Source organism: Ornithodoros turicata, chromosome 4 (assembly GCF_037126465.1).
Source record: "Ornithodoros turicata isolate Travis chromosome 4, ASM3712646v1, whole genome shotgun sequence".
Lineage (NCBI taxonomy): Eukaryota > Metazoa > Arthropoda > Arachnida > Ixodida > Argasidae > Ornithodoros > Ornithodoros turicata.
In genome coordinates, this window is record NC_088204.1 from 72,437,277 (window position 1) to 72,454,582 (window position 17,306).

The window sequence follows — 17,306 nt, forward strand, 5'->3', positions numbered from 1 at the left end:
GTTAGAGATGAAGGCCCAATAGGCTACAAGCCTAGTCTAAGGGTGGCTGGGCACAGAGATGTCATGCCCTCACCTCCCCCAAATGATGTAATCCATCACACTTACTCTGCTTCTGTATTGGCTGTAAAGACTGGCCCAGGGATTTCTCTACACCTCCCCCGGGGGGGGGGGGGGTATACCCTCCCTGCATTTTTGCAACCGCCCCCCCCCCCCTGAAATTTCTCAGGTGACCCCACCCAGCTCAGCCGCCAACACGTTCTGGTAGTGAGTCCGGCGCAGCGAATTACATCCTGTATTCTCAAACTTGGGCTGTAGGACCACAGTCATGCAGGTGAACGTACCATGCATTCGTCCAAAATCATTTGAAAGTGACTGTTCAATGCATATATTGCGCGCATATACGAGCAAAAATGCGTGCGGGCACGCAAACTCAATGTGGATCACCAAGAACCATTTGCGCCCAACTGAAGCAAGCAAGGTCTTCTGCTTTTCTGCTTTCTTCGTCTAAGGTTTTCACCGTTGGTTACTAGGTGTTCATTGAGCTTCGGGAGACAAGGTGCTAGTGTTTTTTTCTTTGTCGGTCGTGTGATTAGGCATCTTAATGCTGAAATGCCGTTCATAATGAATCTGTATTCTAATGTACTGTGTTCTAACGTAATAACATGTACAAATAAAACGGGAAAGCTGTCGAGATATGTCAGCGTTGTGCCACGATTCTTTCCGTGTCTAAGAAAAATCCCCTAAGTGGAACCTCTATCAAGCCTACCCCCCCCCCTTTTGAAAGCTCGCCCCCCCCCCCCCAGCAGTGAATTTCTGGGGAAATGACGAGCTTGATTTCTTTTCTTTTTTAAGTTGAACACGACTATAACATTTTAAAAAATTACGGCGCTTTCGAGTTGTTCACGATGCATTTCTTGCACGGGCTCACACCACATTTCGTGGATGCACCCCCCCCCCCTTCCAGTTAAACACGGTACGTTCAGTGTCTTCGTCACAACAGCTGAACGCGCGTCCATACAAATGGCGGAAGATCACCTGTGAGCCCCATCGACAGCCGGATAGGTTTGTTCTCCGTGGCAGCCGTGGTACACATATGATAACGCAAAATCATTACAATATACGCCGCTGGCGCCACCGCGTTTCCTTCTTTTTTCGTTGCTGTTTCTGAAGAGTGTATTACAGTCAATCACAACTAAAGGGCTGCCGAGTGTGAGCACTGATGACTGTGATGCGGGTGCAGACGTCTCAGAAGCCAGCGACTAATTCGCACATCACATCCCGCTGTGAAGGTAGCAGCCAGAAAATGTAATATGAGCCCGACCGAGAAAATGAACTCTGCTGCTGTAGGTGGCACATCCGTTGCTGAGTGAAATGAACACAAACTTTATTTCTACCAAGACAACAGAGCCCGTATCAGTTCAACATGTTACAAAAACGTAAGAAATAAAACACAGTTCCTACGAATGATACCTGAAAATTGAGAACTGAAATGAACCTTCACAAATCTTGTAAGATGTGCATGTGTCGCGCGTACGTCTTTTTTTCGCCATTAGAAAACCTGTTTTTCCACCCATTAGTTTGAAAAACGATCGTTTAACCTGCTGCACTCATCAATAACAAAAACACATTTGAGTTCCCTTAAAAACAACGTACTCAATGGGTTTACGAATAGAAGGGGACTGGGGGATAATGGAGTTGGCAGAGTTTCCCCCAATGTTTACCACACGGGATAGCTGTGATGGCATTCGGACAGTACCCCTGTTTAGTGACAAGTTGTCAACAACTACTGTAACCATGAAAGATTATTTTGGAGTGCTAACGACTACCAAAGAAATGTAAATAATATCAGCGAGCTAGGATGAAATCAATGGATGAAAACGCTCGCTAGAACATGTGAGGTGGCTTCCTAATAGCATAAAATAGGAAAGACTAACGGAGTTTTTCCCGTAAACCAGTTTGACATATCAATGAAGGAGGTTAAGGAATTCGTATGCCAACAGTGATTGAGTCGTTGTACACAAAACCTCCATTTGTTACATCTTGTAGTTTGCAAAGCGCAGGTGCGCCAATGCCTCGGTTGCAAGTGCTGGTTGGCCTACTGAAATTGTGACTGTGCTTATCTATCAGTTTTTGTACATCAGCATGAGACTCAATATTCTTTGTCTCATCAGTTGGGTGAACTAACATCAATACATAAGGGAATGTAAACGGCCATTTCAAAAGGCAGTCGTTCGAGCTCTGACAAATAAACAGATAAGCACCCAAGCATAAGTCTCCACTTTGTGTACTCGTTTCCACGAACAGTTTACAAGAGTACCCAAACAAGACGAAAATTCCAGACAATCGTGTTACTTTCGTGTCAACCGATTCTTTGGCAATAGCGGCAAACCCATCAATGTGAAAATAGGCGACACCGTTTTTCAAACGGTTCACTTTGTGCAGTTCACCTAGCATTTCATGGTGAGAACACACTTGCTTAAAAATAGCGACTGCAACTTTGAACACCTCCTTCACCGTGATCTCATCGTCGTTAACGCCGGGCGCTGCTTGAGTAGGTGAGTTTTGAATAGCTTCACCTGCATGGTCGTTGTCAGATACGGTGTCACTTTCTTCTGCTGGCGTTACCACGTTCTCTGAAATAAGATCTGACGAAGCACCTTTTATCGAACTGAAAAACTTCGTCAGTTCTTCGATATGCTTCATCATGACATGTAGCTTATCGTTCACGCTTTCGAAGCTGTCATGATTTGCTACGCGTTCTTGTCGTTCCACAAAGTGCTTCAGTATATCACCATTCGATACTACAGTGTCCTTGGCAGTTCCTATCGTCGTTGCATGCACGTGGAGCTGCTCCTCCATTGCAGACAGTCGGTCTATCACGGTTCCCAATGAGGCGTCAATCTTTCTTCCCATCTCCATTGCAGAGTCCATGACATCTGTCGGCGAGCACACAACTGGACATTCCCGTGATTCGCATTGTTGCACATAGTGATTAACGATCTCCTTTCGGAGCACCTTTACTTGGCATCGACTGCAGGTGACAGCATGAAACGTACATCGACTGAAAAAGTGCTGCTTCACTTCTTCGACAGTTCCAACAAAATCACATCCTTCCCTGACGTTGCAACACCGCGCCTTTTGTTTTCCTATCTGCCCCGGCGTTAGGATCAACTTGCCCGTATTAACGTCTTCGAAGTCTTGCCCGTCTAAAGGGCATTGTCGCTTACCCTGAAGGACGTTCTCGTAGCAGAGTTCACAGAGTGCGTGAGAACATTCTAGAACAAAGGTCACTTTCGGAACGACGCTGCATAAAGCGCAAACCCTCAGCGAGATGAGATCCACAAAGTTCATGAAGCGCCAATCCATTGCCTCTGAGAAGCCGACGAGCTGTCGTTCGCACGTCATCATCCTCACGTAAAGTCGTCGAATAAGAGGATATTGAAAGTGATGCCAAGAAGCTGGATGTTTCGGGACAACTCGTAATGCGAAGGCACACGCGAAACACAACGATGGATGAACTAGAAAGAACGCTTACGTCAACTAGGCAGCAACGCACCAACGCCCCTTCACTACTTCCAGCGCGTAGCCAGATAGGAAATCACCTATCGCGTCGCGCTATACGGGCGACATCTCGTTGGGAGAATGCGCGCTACATGATAATTCCTGTTCTCGTGCAGTGGAATAGCATTGATAGTGCTCCAAGCATATTATTCCCCATCGCAATTTTCTTTCTTTATCACATCACATCACATCACATATTATTATAAAACATTCAGATTTCCTCTTCTCGGGCCCTATTCAGACCCGTGTCAGTCATATAGAGTAAGTAAGGGAGACTCTAGTATGGGGATTTCACGTAGATTCAGGCAGGTTGGTCCGGTCGACCTCTCCGATTACTTTTCTTCTAATATATCTTGAAGCCTAGTGCCTATGAAGTACATTGGCGGTGAAAATGGCTGCACGTAATTTATATTCGTTAGACGGCAAGCCCTTTCGCCATCACCTCCACCACCACCACCATAGTTGTTAAAGAAAAGTCTTCTTATATATAATCGTCTAGAATGGCGTTTTCGAACTTTGCGCTTCCTCACAACTTAGGAGGAGGACCCTGTCTCACGTCTGCTCCTTGTCATTATACAGTGTCCCATAAAACGGGTCACTGAATTATAAAAAAATTGCGCCACCTAGAATCACGCGGTCAACGGTATTTGTAAATGTCAGCTAACCGAAGTTTTATTATGCCAATTTTTACGAACTGAACCCGAAAATTTGCTAAGTAAAGGTCGCTTTTTCACCTCACCAATGTGAAGTGCGTGTCGAATTTACTCAAGCTCACGGTAATTGACACGGATATTGAACAGCTATTCAATCGGAAAAAAAAAAAAAAAAATTGCCGAACATGATGCGTTCGGAGCGCCAAGAGCCTATAGCGCTGGTCTTTGCCAGCACCGTCATTCTCAGTCGAGTGAAAGGAGGTTGCTAAACACAGCCCTCCGAGGGATAGTAGAAAAGTGACGGTTTTTGAAATTGGTAGTCGCAAGATATGATCTCAGCGAAAGCCAGATACGATAAGTCATGCTAGTCTTACCTCTGTCTACTATCACTGTGTAGGAAGAATTTAGCAATTTCCTTTCGTCGGACCGACAATCAGGGCGCGCAAACAGTGGTCGAGCGCTATGCTCTGGGCGCTCCAAAACGCACGATGTTCGGCTATTTTTTCCCGATGGGATAGCACATCACCATCCACGTCAATTATCATAAATTTGTGTAAATTCAGCACACGCTTCACATACGCAACCTTTACTTTTCAAATATTCGAGTTCAGTTTCATAAACATATATACCTAATGAGACTTACGTTAGGTATCGTTCACATCCGGAGGTGGCAAAAACATTATAAGAACAAGTGCCATTGACCACATGATTCTAAGCGGTCTAGTTTCTTAATTATAATTCAATGGCACGTTTTCTGGGACACCCTGTATTCACCCTTTCACTGTTTACAAGCAGAAGGCACCACCGGAAGATGTCTAGGGTTCCCAGCGTCAGCGTGGAGCCACGCCCGGCCACTCATCAGAGTTAGCTAGCGCTAACTGAAATGAGTGGCATGGCGTGGCGCCACATGTAGCCTCTGGCGCTGTGAAACCCTACGCAACTTCCGGTTGTGCCTTCAGTTTGTAAACACTGAATGGGTGAATACCTGCGTTACGATTCCCCCGAAGCCAAGGCCCTATCTGTACTGAAGACTGACAGGAGCATGAGGCGCTATCAAGCTGGTACATGACTAGAAAATGATGGTACTGGAGACAAGAGAGAGTGTCGTCTCTTTCCTTCACACGGGTACCGTCCTTTCGACGGACACGACTCTCTTCTTCACACCGAGGAAGCTTGCAGGTATCAGTGGCAACTACAGGATAAAGTGATGCTCTGCTTCGTAACGTAAGGAAAATAAACGCATACTGTTTGACTCATGCGAAATGCGATATCATTGCAGCAGACGAAGGGCGGTCCTTGGGCTGTGACCGTGCATGATGTGTGACTTTTCCAGTAACTAACTCCTGTTGCACATAGCAGCAATAGGCAAGGGAGCTGGTGGTTTCGTGATAAGTCACTGGGGGAGCACAGTGCCAGACATGTACAAGATACTCAAAATATATTTCAGATAAGATAATAAATGCTAACGCTAGAATGTAATTAAGATAGAGTATACATACATGGAAATTAAAGTAATTAAGACAGAGTACTAAATGCTTCAAAAAGTATTTGACATACAATTAAGATATACTAGAGTACCGGTCGCAAATAACGGAGTCTTGCGTTTTAAGCGTACACTAATTTTGCGCGCAGTAGCAATTGCATTTCAAAATGGTCGCCTGACACTTTCCCCATCTGAACACAATTCTCAAAAAGACGATAAAGAGATACTACATAACAAAGCAAGAGATAACCCAGAACAAAGCAAACTTCTAGCAGGTCACTGCTCGGCGAGGTCAGAATTTTGCGTCACCTGGTCAGGGCACACATAAGAGAACCCTCACTCGCCAAGGATTAGTATAGACACGGGGCAAGATCTCTAAATGGAGACTTTCAAGAAGGGCCAATGTCCGGATCAAGTCCGACGGACTCGGGAAATTTTCACTGAACAAGCAAGATAATGGAAAGACGAGACACAGAGGAGTTTGAGAGGCAGATCCAAAATATGTAATTAGAGTATTGAGTAGAAAATACCGTAAAATGTATTTTAAATGGAGTACAAATACACAAAACAAAAAGTATTGAGTAGAGTAGCGAAATACTGCAAATTTAATTTAACAGACAGTATTTTAAATACAATACCCCAAATACGTACAAGTCTGGATCGCACACACTTAGCAAGTCACGCCTGTTATTGCGCCTGTGTTGTCAAGGTATACACCCTTTGCACCCCAGAATGCTGCATACAGAAATTATATTTTCCAACTACTTCAATGGCATTCACTGACTCGAGTTTGAGTAAGTCAGAGTTCCCTCTGGTATATTTTTCGAACGAGATTTTTTTTTTTTTTCACAAAGTTATGCATATTCGAGAATTCAATACAAAAATGCTTGAGCTGAATCGTTTGCACACACAGAGTACTTGGCATCAAATGCACCCGCTGTGTGTGACATCCGACTCAAACTATGCACGGCCAATATATTCAACAACAACAACAACCTGATTTGTACGATGATGATTGGAGAGTTTCATCGCCAGGGGTGATATTCCCAATGTATGCGGACTTATCGCTATCGCGTGTTGTATATATACGATGCTATTTGCACCTGCCCGAAATCTAAGCTCGACTGAAAAAAAACGAACTCGGATCCTTTAAGTGAAACACCAGTCACTAAGTGAAATTCATACCAACTTTATTTCTACCAAGATGACAACTCGTGTCAGTTAGACATTTACAAAAAACAAACAAACAAACAAACAAAAAACGAATATACGAATGGTAGGCTACGCCCGAAAAGGGGACATTGAAACTGCGAGAATCCTTATACGATGTGAAACTCATTCGCGTTCACTTTTTTTCGGTAGACTAAAAAACGTTTTTGCACACATTATGTTGAAAAAAAAAAAAAGCAAAACATACTTTAAATGACGCCGCAAAATGCACAGTTCTGGCAGTTCCAGATCGACAAGCTGTCCTTGCGTGCATTCTCTAATTGCACTCATCGATACCAAGAACACTTTTGTGATCACTTAAAAACAATGTAGTCGACGGGTGTACCAGTACAAAGTGGACTGGGGATAATGGAGTTGGCAGAGTGCTTTCCAAGGTGTACCAAAGGCACAGCTGAAGGGTATCTCGGATATAAAACTTACGAGACAGCTGTAAGGATATTCGTAAATATGGCCCTCCTTAGTGACAACTTGTCGACAACTACAGTAATCGCGACGAAATATGTTGCAGTGTTAACTATTAAAAAAAACAACAAGCGAAGTAGAAAGAAATCAATGGGTGAAAACGCTCGCTCGAACATGCCCGGTGGCTTCCTCCGTTGTACACAACAGGAACGTTTCACTGAGTTTCGGCTGCAAACCACGTTGGCATGTCAATGAAGGAGGTCAAGGTATTCTTACACCAACAGTAATGGTGTCATTGAGTACAAAAACCTCCCTTCGCTACATCTTGTACTTTACAAAGTTCAGGGAAGGCTATAGACTTCATTCTTCCGCGCTCGTCCCATTGGGAATACATAGTGAATGTAGCAACAGGCCGCGAATATAGTGCGCCCTCAAACCTAACGAAATAATAGAAACTGATTTTTTTATTAATAATAAACAACGTTTAACTATTTGCTCTAGCTGTTACATAAATCTACGATGTCCCACTGATTTTCAACGTGCACCGCAACTTTATGCGTACCAACGACACAACAACTCTCAGTTCTCTATTTCTTGCGATAACACATAAGTGAGCGTGCGCAAATATGGACGGCAGAATTGTCGTTACCTTTTTCGAAAAATTCTACCAAAATTCTGCCAATGCCCAACTGCGTTTTTAATCTCTCCTTGAAGACTTGTGGTCTTGCGTCATTTTAGATTTACGGAAGCTTGACAGCTATGATACCATTTTGAATAAATATTCGTTTTCACCGCGACAGTGTGTCATCATTCATTGTATAAGGCAGCGGAAATTTACCATGTGGAAAAACCATAGAAACGCGGACGCGACATCGAAGGAACATATGTTACAGCATTTTTAAACCGACAGCTATTGAGTTATTGTACAACAAACCCTCCTTAGCTACATCTTCTAGTTTGTGTAACATATACCCAAAACCGCAGTTGGAATATCCTAGTGGCCTACTTAAAGCCTCGTTCGATCTCGAGTCATCTATATATTTGAGGATCTCGTAATGACGCTCAATATTCTTCTTCTCACATGTTGGGCGAACGAGCATCAAGGTAACAGGCAACGTAAAGGGCCACTTTAAGCAAGAGTCTATCGGACCCTGACAAATCCATAATAGAACACCCAAGTACCTAACACTGTTGCGGCTCGTTACTTTGAAGTACAGTCTAGTAGAATAGCCAAACAAGTAGAAAATATCAGAGGTGCGAGTTACGAGTTCGTTAGTGTCAACGATTCCTCCTCAACATCGGCAAAGTGTTGTACGTGAAAATAGGCCGAGATTATTCTTCAAACAATTAGCTATCTGGAGCTCCCTCAACGTTTCTTCAATGGAAGGAATCCGCTTGCAATCTTCAAGCACACGTTTTAAGGTCGCCTCAACCGTATTGGTATCGTCGGTAGCTTCAGATGCACATTGATCGGACACACGTTGCAGAACTCTAGAGCCACATTCACCTTCTTCGGTGTTGTCAGCCTCATTGCGGTTTTCCCCAGCGGCCGATGTACGACCTGCGCTCTCTGCAGAGGTTGTTGTGCGCGCTGAAAGAATATTCAGCACACGCTTTCCGATATCTATGCACTTCGACAATTCCTCGATCTGATGCATCATAACACCAGACGTTGCCTCCTGCAGGTTAAGGAGACGGCTTAACGCCTGCGCACTCGCTGATACGCCTTGCTTTGCAACGTCGATACCGACAATGTGGTCGTTGAGGTGTGCCTAAATCGCGCATAATCTCTCCATGGCAGAATCCAATGCACCGTTCATCTTGCTTTGTGTGACAACAATGATTCCGTTGGTGCTGATTTCGCTTCCGTCGTTCGTTGATGAGCTTGCAGCCTGACATCGCTGTTCGGTGCAATGACGGATCATATCATTGCGTAATACAGCAGTATCACACGTGTTACACTTCACAACATGGAAATCGCAATCCTTCAAGAAATGAGTCGTCACCGCGTCTAAAACGCCAACAAATTCGCGTCCGTGACCGGAGTTGCAGCAACGCATTTTCGGTTTGCTGAGATGACTTGGTTTGCAGGTAAGTGTCTCCACTTCCTCTTCTTGAACTGGTCCACCGTCTAAAGGATAAAGTCGGCTTCCTTGCAGGACTCTTTGGTAACACTGGTTACAGAGTACGTGGGAACATTCCATTGGCCTTCTGTGCTCGCCTCTTCTAACCAGTCTCCCGTTACCGTAACCTCGCTCGGATAAGCGCTCCACTGGCGGGCCTCGAAGGAAGCAGCGTAAACAACGGAAGTGTGCAGCGGAAGCGGTAGGAGCAGCGTGTTTGATTTGATTTCAAGGAAGTAGTAATGGAATCGTCGAGGGGAGGTCGGGTGTTCCTTCCCATGGGTCCTTGTCAACACGTGTACGAATAAAGGCTCCGTCTCGCTCACTGTCTCACACAGACACATCCACAAGAAAACTGCTTATCTGGGATTTTCCGAAATGACGATACTGTGTCGCCGCCGGATGAGCGCTTGTCTGTGGAAACACTACGTAGGCCTGTGACTCGTCGCACGTTGCTAAATGCTTCGTGGAACCTTAGGTGATTATAATAAGTTGTTTTGGGTCGGTGGAGACTGTTGACGTGCCTCTAGTGACAGCAAAGGGTCGTTAAAGGCCAGTTCCTGAGGTACCTCCACTTATCGAAACTGTTACAGTATTCTTAAGGGCCGTACCGAACTGTGTTAGAAACCACTATTCGTTTCTATAAAACGGCCGTCAATTTTTCAGAAATTGGAATGATCCATTCCGAAACGAGCATAGGGGCCGCCATTTTTTTGCGACGGCAGCTATTTTGGCCCTTCAACTTTGTGACGTCAGCGATATCAGTGTTCTTCAAGAGATTCCTCTCTCCTTCTACGGTGAACCAGTAGGGAACAGACGGAAGCTGTGGAGAACCCGTCACCCCGCACAATTACAGGATGAATGTCGTGTTTTCGAGGGCCTTCAAGAGTTCGTTTGCAGAGTGGTATATAATAACCATCCTTACGGATATCGGTCCTACACTCTAGTTGCTTTTCTTTTCACGTTGACGGCTATCGCGACTGGCAATCATCACCGATAACATTTTGCTCGCACTTCTATTAGACATAGCAGGAGCAGGCAAGGTAGCTGGTGTTGACCTGATGTTAACATTGGCTTGAGTTTGACGGAAAACACAGGATGTACACACGACGAGACTTTATGAGCATCTTTATTTTCCGACTGTCTCTCCTCTTTCGAGGACGTACACGGTATTGGCTTGCACAAACATCAGTCAGGTGTTCGGGGCCTCTGGCCTCGCCTGAATCACGTGACGGATTGGCGTCGTGCTTTTGTTTTGTCTTCAGATCGAAGTGCTCGAGTTCGCACGTTTACGTATGTGATGTGATAGAAAAAGAAAACAGCGACGTCTCGTCTCGTCCTGTGTTTTCCCCTCAAACTCAAGGCAATGTTAACATCAACACTTCTTTTGTTCACCACACATACACACAGAAATGGGATGATGAGTTGTTCACCACAACTCGCCGTTGTGGCCATATGCGTACAAAACGTTCGTATTATTAATGCAGAAGTGCAGCCTGTTCTAATGCGCATATGAGCGGTGTATTTGCCTCGCATATCAATGCAACAGGTATGTATGGAATTCACTTCCTCGTGCGTTGTTGACAAACTTTATGGCCGCCGATCGTGTAATAGCTCACAGGCTTAATAGCTAAAGAAATTTTTGCTAGACGCCGATACAATCACACAAAGGGAGTTCATTTGACGTCTGTCACACACAGCGGGGGAACTCTGAACCTTCGAGCGACCCCAAATAAGATACTTAATTCCTCGAAGGTCGTGCCCTACTCTCACTGAGTCCCAACTTAAAAAGAACGAGTTATTTCCAAGTTACCTCGTACGCAAAATAGGAAGGAGTGCAACGCGCTTAGATCGTTTTCGTTTATGTCCAACAATCCGAAAGCTTTGCATCTTAGTCCCTGTGGGCGCACAATGGTTAAGGTTCATTTCAATGGCAGCGGTTCTTACTTGGTGAATAGAATACTGTCATTGATTGAATGCCTCGGTTTATGGCCTAGAACAGCCATGAAAGCACCTGAGAGAAAGCAAGGAAATAAGTGGACGTGTGTGAAAAGCGAATTAAAAGGAACTTGGATCTTAGCTTAAGTTACTTTGGCAAAGTTACCTGAAAAAGAAACGAGTTCCTCTGAAAGTTACCACGGCGCAAAAGTACCGAGTTAAGCTACAAGTTATCGAAAAAAGGAATTTAGTTACAGCAACGAGTTACCTCGAACTCTGTTTAATATTATGCATATATATGGTCATTTCATTCCAAATGTCCCAGGCGTTGCGCTCGACCATTCCCGATTTCCTTCAAATGAATTGAGGTTGAATGTCATGTAACGTAAGTTTAATCATGCAAATTTTTGTTATCCGATCTCGGAAATTTGCCAAGTAAAGGTCCTTTTTTTTTTTTCACCACACCAGTGTGAAAAGTGTTCCGACTTTACTCAAATTGACAAGGATATTGAGGAGCCATACCATCGAAAAAAAACATCGAAAGTTGAACACGATTATAACATTTCTAACAAATTTAGGGCGCTTTCGAGTTGTTCACGATGCATTTCTTGCACGGGCTCACACCACATTTCGTGGATGCCCCCCCCCCCCCCAATTAAACACGGTACGTTCAGTGTCTTCGTCACAACAGCTGAACGCGCGTCCATACATATGGCGGAAGATCACCTGTGAGCCCCATCGACAGCCGGATAGGTTTGTTCTCCGTGGCAGCCGTGGTACACATATGATAACGCAAAATCATTACAATATACGCCGCTGGCACCAGCACCACCGCGTTTCCTTCTTTTTTCGTTGCTGTTTTTGAATGAAGAGCTTATTACTCACAGCTTATTAATTACAACTCAAGAGCTTATTAATCACAACTAAAGGTGGGGAGGGGGAATATGTTTATTATATAAAAAAAAATAAGAAGGAAAGGTTAGCCACCGCTATGGCGGCTTGCTATTCCCAAGAGAAAAAAAAGGAAACAAACAAACAATGGAAAACAAACAAAAGAAAACAAATAAACAAAAAGAAAAACAAAAGAGGAAAGATGAAAACAAACACAAAACTGGTCACAGTTCACCCAGAAGGCCACAGGACCGCAGAAACTGAGCAAGTGCCTTTGTCACCTGACTATATTGTGTGGGGCCGAGCAGCGTAGCTAGAGATAAGTCCGAAACCGTCAGGCGAGCGATGCGCGAGCGTAGGAAAAGACGATGTTGGTGGTAACGCGTGCAGTAGAGGAGTAAGTGCGGGATGTCTCCTTCAACATGACAGGTGGGGCAGTTGGGTGACAAAAGGTGGCCCATCTTAAAGAGGAGCAGTGGAGTCCACGCCACATTCAATCGCAGCCTGTGAAGCAGGGACTCTTCCTCCCTGGGATAGCGGCCTACCAGTGTGTGGGTCATCGTAGGGTCAATCGAGTGCAGAAAAGGGTTGGTCCTGGCAGCGTCTTGAAAGAAGGCCTGAGAGCTATTTCTGCAGTATCGGCGAATGGCTAGCTGACAGGCAGACGGGGTAAGTTGGACAGAAGTGACAGGCCCAACCGCACGAGCAGACCTGGCCGCAGAATCGGCGATGGCATTCCCCAAGATACCAACGTGGCCCGGAATCCACTGGAAAGACACACTGTGACCTAGAGACGATAGTTTGGCGTGCAGGCAAAGGATCTCCGTGTAGATGTCATTGATAACTTTGGGCGAATACGATGCCACGGCCTCCAAGGCTGACTTACTATCCGAAAGGATAGTCCACGCTCTTGGTGTCGACGAAGAGATGTACCGTAGAGCAGATAAGATAGCAAAGGCTTCTGCTTCGGTTGATGAAAGCGTGGGCACCAGCTTGAAACCGCGTTCGTATGATTCCTCAGGAATGTAAAATGCAGATGATGACCCATCGGATGCCACCGAGCCGTCAGTGTAAATCTCCATTCGATTTGAGTGCAGGGAGTAGAGATGTTGCAGCGTTAGTTGGCATGCCACAGCAGCTAAAGGGCTGCCGAGTGTAAGCACTGATGACTGTGATGCGGGTGCAGGCATACTGTATAAGTGTTTTTTTTTTTTTCGTGTGGAATTATTTTTCGCGTGTGGCTCTGAAATCGCGAATTTAAGTTCCCGCGAACATGACGGCCGGTATGGCGCTCAAAATGAAGAGAATTTGCATGCGGAAAAAAAGTAACAACAAGGGTAGTGAATAAGAACGTATTTATTACAATATGAAGAGTAGCTAGTATGTACATCAAATCGCACTGTCAAATTATTGTTCAAGTTTGTACAACGGGGTAAATTCCTACTTTTTCAAATCCGGAGCGCATCAGAGCTGGGCGCTGCTTGAGCGAAGTGTACACTTCCATGAGCCACGAAGCGTGCAGCGGCTTCAGGACACTAGCTCGTAAGTCCAGCTTGGTTGGATGCGAGCTCGGACCCCCCATCGATGCTTGGACGATGCTCGCGTACCAGCGCACAAAACTGGCTTTAGTGCCTTTTTGAAGACGCTGTTGAACACTAGATCATTCGGCTGGAGCTCACCCGTGCAGCTTGCCGGAACGAAGACATACTGCACATTGTTCTCTAGAAGCTCTGTGCCAGTGATTCCAGGTACGATCTTTTCATGCCGCGTACAGTGCTTTCATTGATGGACCTTCCCAGCTGCGCCGAAAACTTTGCAACTGCTGATCTGTTTCCATTCTCTGCGGCGTGCTTGCCAATTGCGTAGCGCTGTTCGGCATTGTAACCAGCGTAAGAACCCCGGCGTTGCTTGCACGTACTTGGTTGGCTTGTTGCTTCTGTCACGAGATGGTTAGCAGCTACAAATGCTTCCTACTCAGCAGCGGTCCGGCACGTCGTGAGGTCTGGTAGTCCACATGCATGCAAGCAGTCCGATATGGTGCACGTGGTTAGAAGTACCTTAGCAGGGACATCCTGACTGAGCTGTCCGACGGCTAAGTGAGTAATGGTGGTCTAGTGCCATATACAAAGCAAGCCAGAACCTATAGTCTGGCAACGATGCCGAGAAGGATTAACCGTTCCAAGCTATTTAGAGACTTTTTGGCTAGAGTCCTTGTAGAGAGATTAGCGTTCGACCTAGGAGATCCTCCTTCGTGCCTTGAACCCCAATAGCTTGTACGCGGTGTACGAGACGAAGAGCTGATCTGGGTCATCACCGAAGCTCTGCATTGTCAAATTCGTTGCCTGGAACGTCTATCGCGAATTTAAGTGCCCGCGAAACACTTTCTGGGTTAGTGCCCATTCAAAACGCGAAAATATTTTCCACGCGAAAAAACAAAAACAAAAACACTTATACAGTATCAGAAGCCAGCGACTAATTCGCACATCACATCCCGCTGTGAAGGTAGCAGTCAGAAAATGTAATATGAGCTCGACCGAGAAAAACGAACTCTGATGCTGTAGGTGACACATCCGTTGCTGAGTGAAATGAACACCAACTTTATTTCTACCAAGACAACAGAGCCCGTATCAGTTCAACATGTTACAAAAACGTAAAAAATAAAACACAGTTCCTACGAATGATACCTGAAAATTGAGAACTGAAGTGAACCTTTATAAATCTTGTAAGATGTGCATGTGTCGCGCGTACGTCTTTTTTTCGCCATTAGAAAACGTGTTTTTCCACCCATTAGTTTGAAAAACGATCGTTTAACCTGCTGCACTCATCAATAACAAAAACACATTTGAGTTCCCTTAAAAACAACGTACTCAATGGGTTTACGAATAGAAGGGGACTGGTGGATAATGGAGTTGGCAGTGTTTCCCCCAATGTTTACCACGGGGGATAGCTACAACTTACTTGAACATGAAACTCAAGTGACAGCTGTGATGGCATTCGGACAGTATTCCCCTGTTTAGTGACAAGTTGTCAACAACTACTGTAACCATGAAAGATTATTTTGCAGTGCTAACGACTAACAAAGAAATGTAAATAATATCAGCGAGCTAGGATGAAATCAATGGATGAAAACGCTCGCTAGAACATGTCGGGTGGCTTCCTCATAGCATAAAATAGGAAAGACTAACGGAGTTTTTCCCGTAAACCAGTTTGACATATCAATGAAGGAAGTTAAGGAATTCGTACGCCAACAGTGATTGAGTCGTTGTGCACAAAACCTCCATTTGTTACATCTTGTAGTTTGCACAGCGCACGTGTGCCAAAGCCTCCGTTGTGAGCTCCGATTGGCTTTCTGAAATTGTCACTGTCACTGTACTTATCTATCAGTTTTGGTCCATCAACATGAAACTCAATATTCTTTGTCTCATCAGTTGGGTGAACTAACATTACGGTATAAGGGAATGTAAACGGCCATTTCAAAAGGCAGTCGTTCGAGCTCTGACACATACAGAGAAAAACACCCAAGCACAAGTCTCCACGTCGTGTACCCGTTTCCACGACCAGTTTACAAGAGTACCCAAACAAAACGAAAATTCCAGACAATCGTGTTACTTTCGTGTCAACCGATTCTTTGGCAATAGCGGCAAACTCATCAATGTGAAAATAGGCGACACTGTTTTTCAAACGGTTCACTTTGTGCAGTTCAGCCAGCATTTCATGGTGAGAACACACTTGCTTAAAAATAGCGACTGCAACTTTGAACACCTTCTTCACCGTGATCTCATCGTCGCTAACGCCGGGCGCTGCTTGAGTAGGTGAGTTTTGAATAGCTTCACCGGTATGGTCGTTGTCAGATACGGTGTCACTTTCCTCTGCTGGCGTTACCACGTTTTCTGAAATAAGATCTGACGAAGCACCTTTTATCAAACTGAAAAACTTCGTCAGATCGTCGATGTGCTTCATCATGACATGTAGCTTATCGTTCACGCTTTCGAAGCTGTCATGATTTGCTACGCGTTCTTGTCGTTCCACAAAGTGCTTCAATATATCACCATTCGATACTACACTGTCCTTGGCAGTTCCTATTGTCGTTGCATGCACGTGGAGCTGATCCTCCATTGCAGAGAGTCGGTCTATCACGGTTCCCAATGAGGCGTCTATCTTTCTTCCCATCTCCAGTGCAGCGTCCATGACGTCTGTCGGCGAGCACACAACTGGACATTCTCGTGATTCGCATTGTTGCACATAGTGATTAACGATCTCCTTTCGGGGCACCTTTACTTGGCATCGACTGCAGGTGACAGCATGAAACGTACATCGACTGAAAAAGTGCTGCTTCACTTCTTCGACAGTTCCAACAAAATCACATCCTTCCCTGACGTTGCAACACCGCGCCTTTTGTTTTCCTATCTGCCCCGGCGTTAGGATCAACTTGCCCGTATTAACATCTTCGAAGTCTTGCCCGTCTAAAGGACATTGTCGCTTACCCTGAAGGACATTCTCGTAGCAGAGTTCACAGAGTGCGTGAGAACATTCTAGAACAAAGGTCACTTTCGGAACGACGCTGCATAAAGCGCAAACACTCAGCGAGATGAGATCCACAAAGTTCATGAAGCGCCAATCCATTGCCTCTGAGAACCCGACGAGCTGTCGTTCGGACGTCATCATCCTCACGTAAAGTCGTCGAATAAGAGGATATTGAAAGTGATGCCAAGAAGCTGGATGTTTCGGGACAACTTCTAATGTGAACGCACACGCGAAACACAACGATGAATGAACTAGAAAGAACGCTTACGTCAACTAGGCAGCAACGCACCAACGCCCCTTCACTGCTTCCAGCGCGTAGCCAGATAAGAAATCACCTATCGCGTCGCGCTATACGGGTGACATCTCGTTGGGAGAATGCGCGCTACATGATAATTCCTGTTCTCGTGCAGTGGAATAGCATTGATAGTGCTCCAAGCATATTATTCCCCATCGCAATTTTCTTTCTTTATCACATCAGATCACATCACATATTATTCCAAA

At 45.2% G+C, this 17,306-nt stretch overlaps 3 protein-coding genes across 3 annotated transcripts; all 3 read right to left on the reverse strand.

Moving 5' to 3' along the window:
• Positions 1-1,363: 1,363 nt before the first annotated feature.
• Positions 1,364-3,576, reverse strand: LOC135393439 (TNF receptor-associated factor 6-like). The gene has a single exon (XM_064623874.1). The coding sequence runs from the start codon at positions 3,406-3,408 to the stop codon at positions 1,978-1,980; it is 1,431 nt and encodes a 476-aa protein (XP_064479944.1). The 5' UTR covers positions 3,409-3,576; the 3' UTR covers positions 1,364-1,977.
• An 8,929-nt stretch (positions 3,577-12,505) lies between these two features.
• On the reverse strand, positions 12,506-13,471 carry LOC135392553 (uncharacterized). Its single transcript, XM_064623260.1, has one exon. It carries the CDS (start codon positions 13,469-13,471, stop codon positions 12,506-12,508), a length of 966 nt encoding a protein of 321 aa, XP_064479330.1.
• A 1,387-nt stretch (positions 13,472-14,858) lies between these two features.
• On the reverse strand, positions 14,859-17,102 carry LOC135393440 (TNF receptor-associated factor 6-like). The gene has a single exon (XM_064623875.1). The coding sequence runs from the start codon at positions 16,944-16,946 to the stop codon at positions 15,510-15,512; it is 1,437 nt and encodes a 478-aa protein (XP_064479945.1). The 5' UTR covers positions 16,947-17,102; the 3' UTR covers positions 14,859-15,509.
• Positions 17,103-17,306: the final 204 nt, after the last annotated feature.

Coding starts and splice junctions, on each gene's coding strand:
- LOC135393440 (XM_064623875.1), bottom strand. CDS start 16,946: ATGATGACGTCCGAACGACAGCTCGTCGGGTTCTCAGAGGCAATGGAT.
- LOC135392553 (XM_064623260.1), bottom strand. CDS start 13,471: ATGCCTGCACCCGCATCACAGTCATCAGTGCTTACACTCGGCAGCCCT.
- LOC135393439 (XM_064623874.1), bottom strand. CDS start 3,408: ATGATGACGTGCGAACGACAGCTCGTCGGCTTCTCAGAGGCAATGGAT.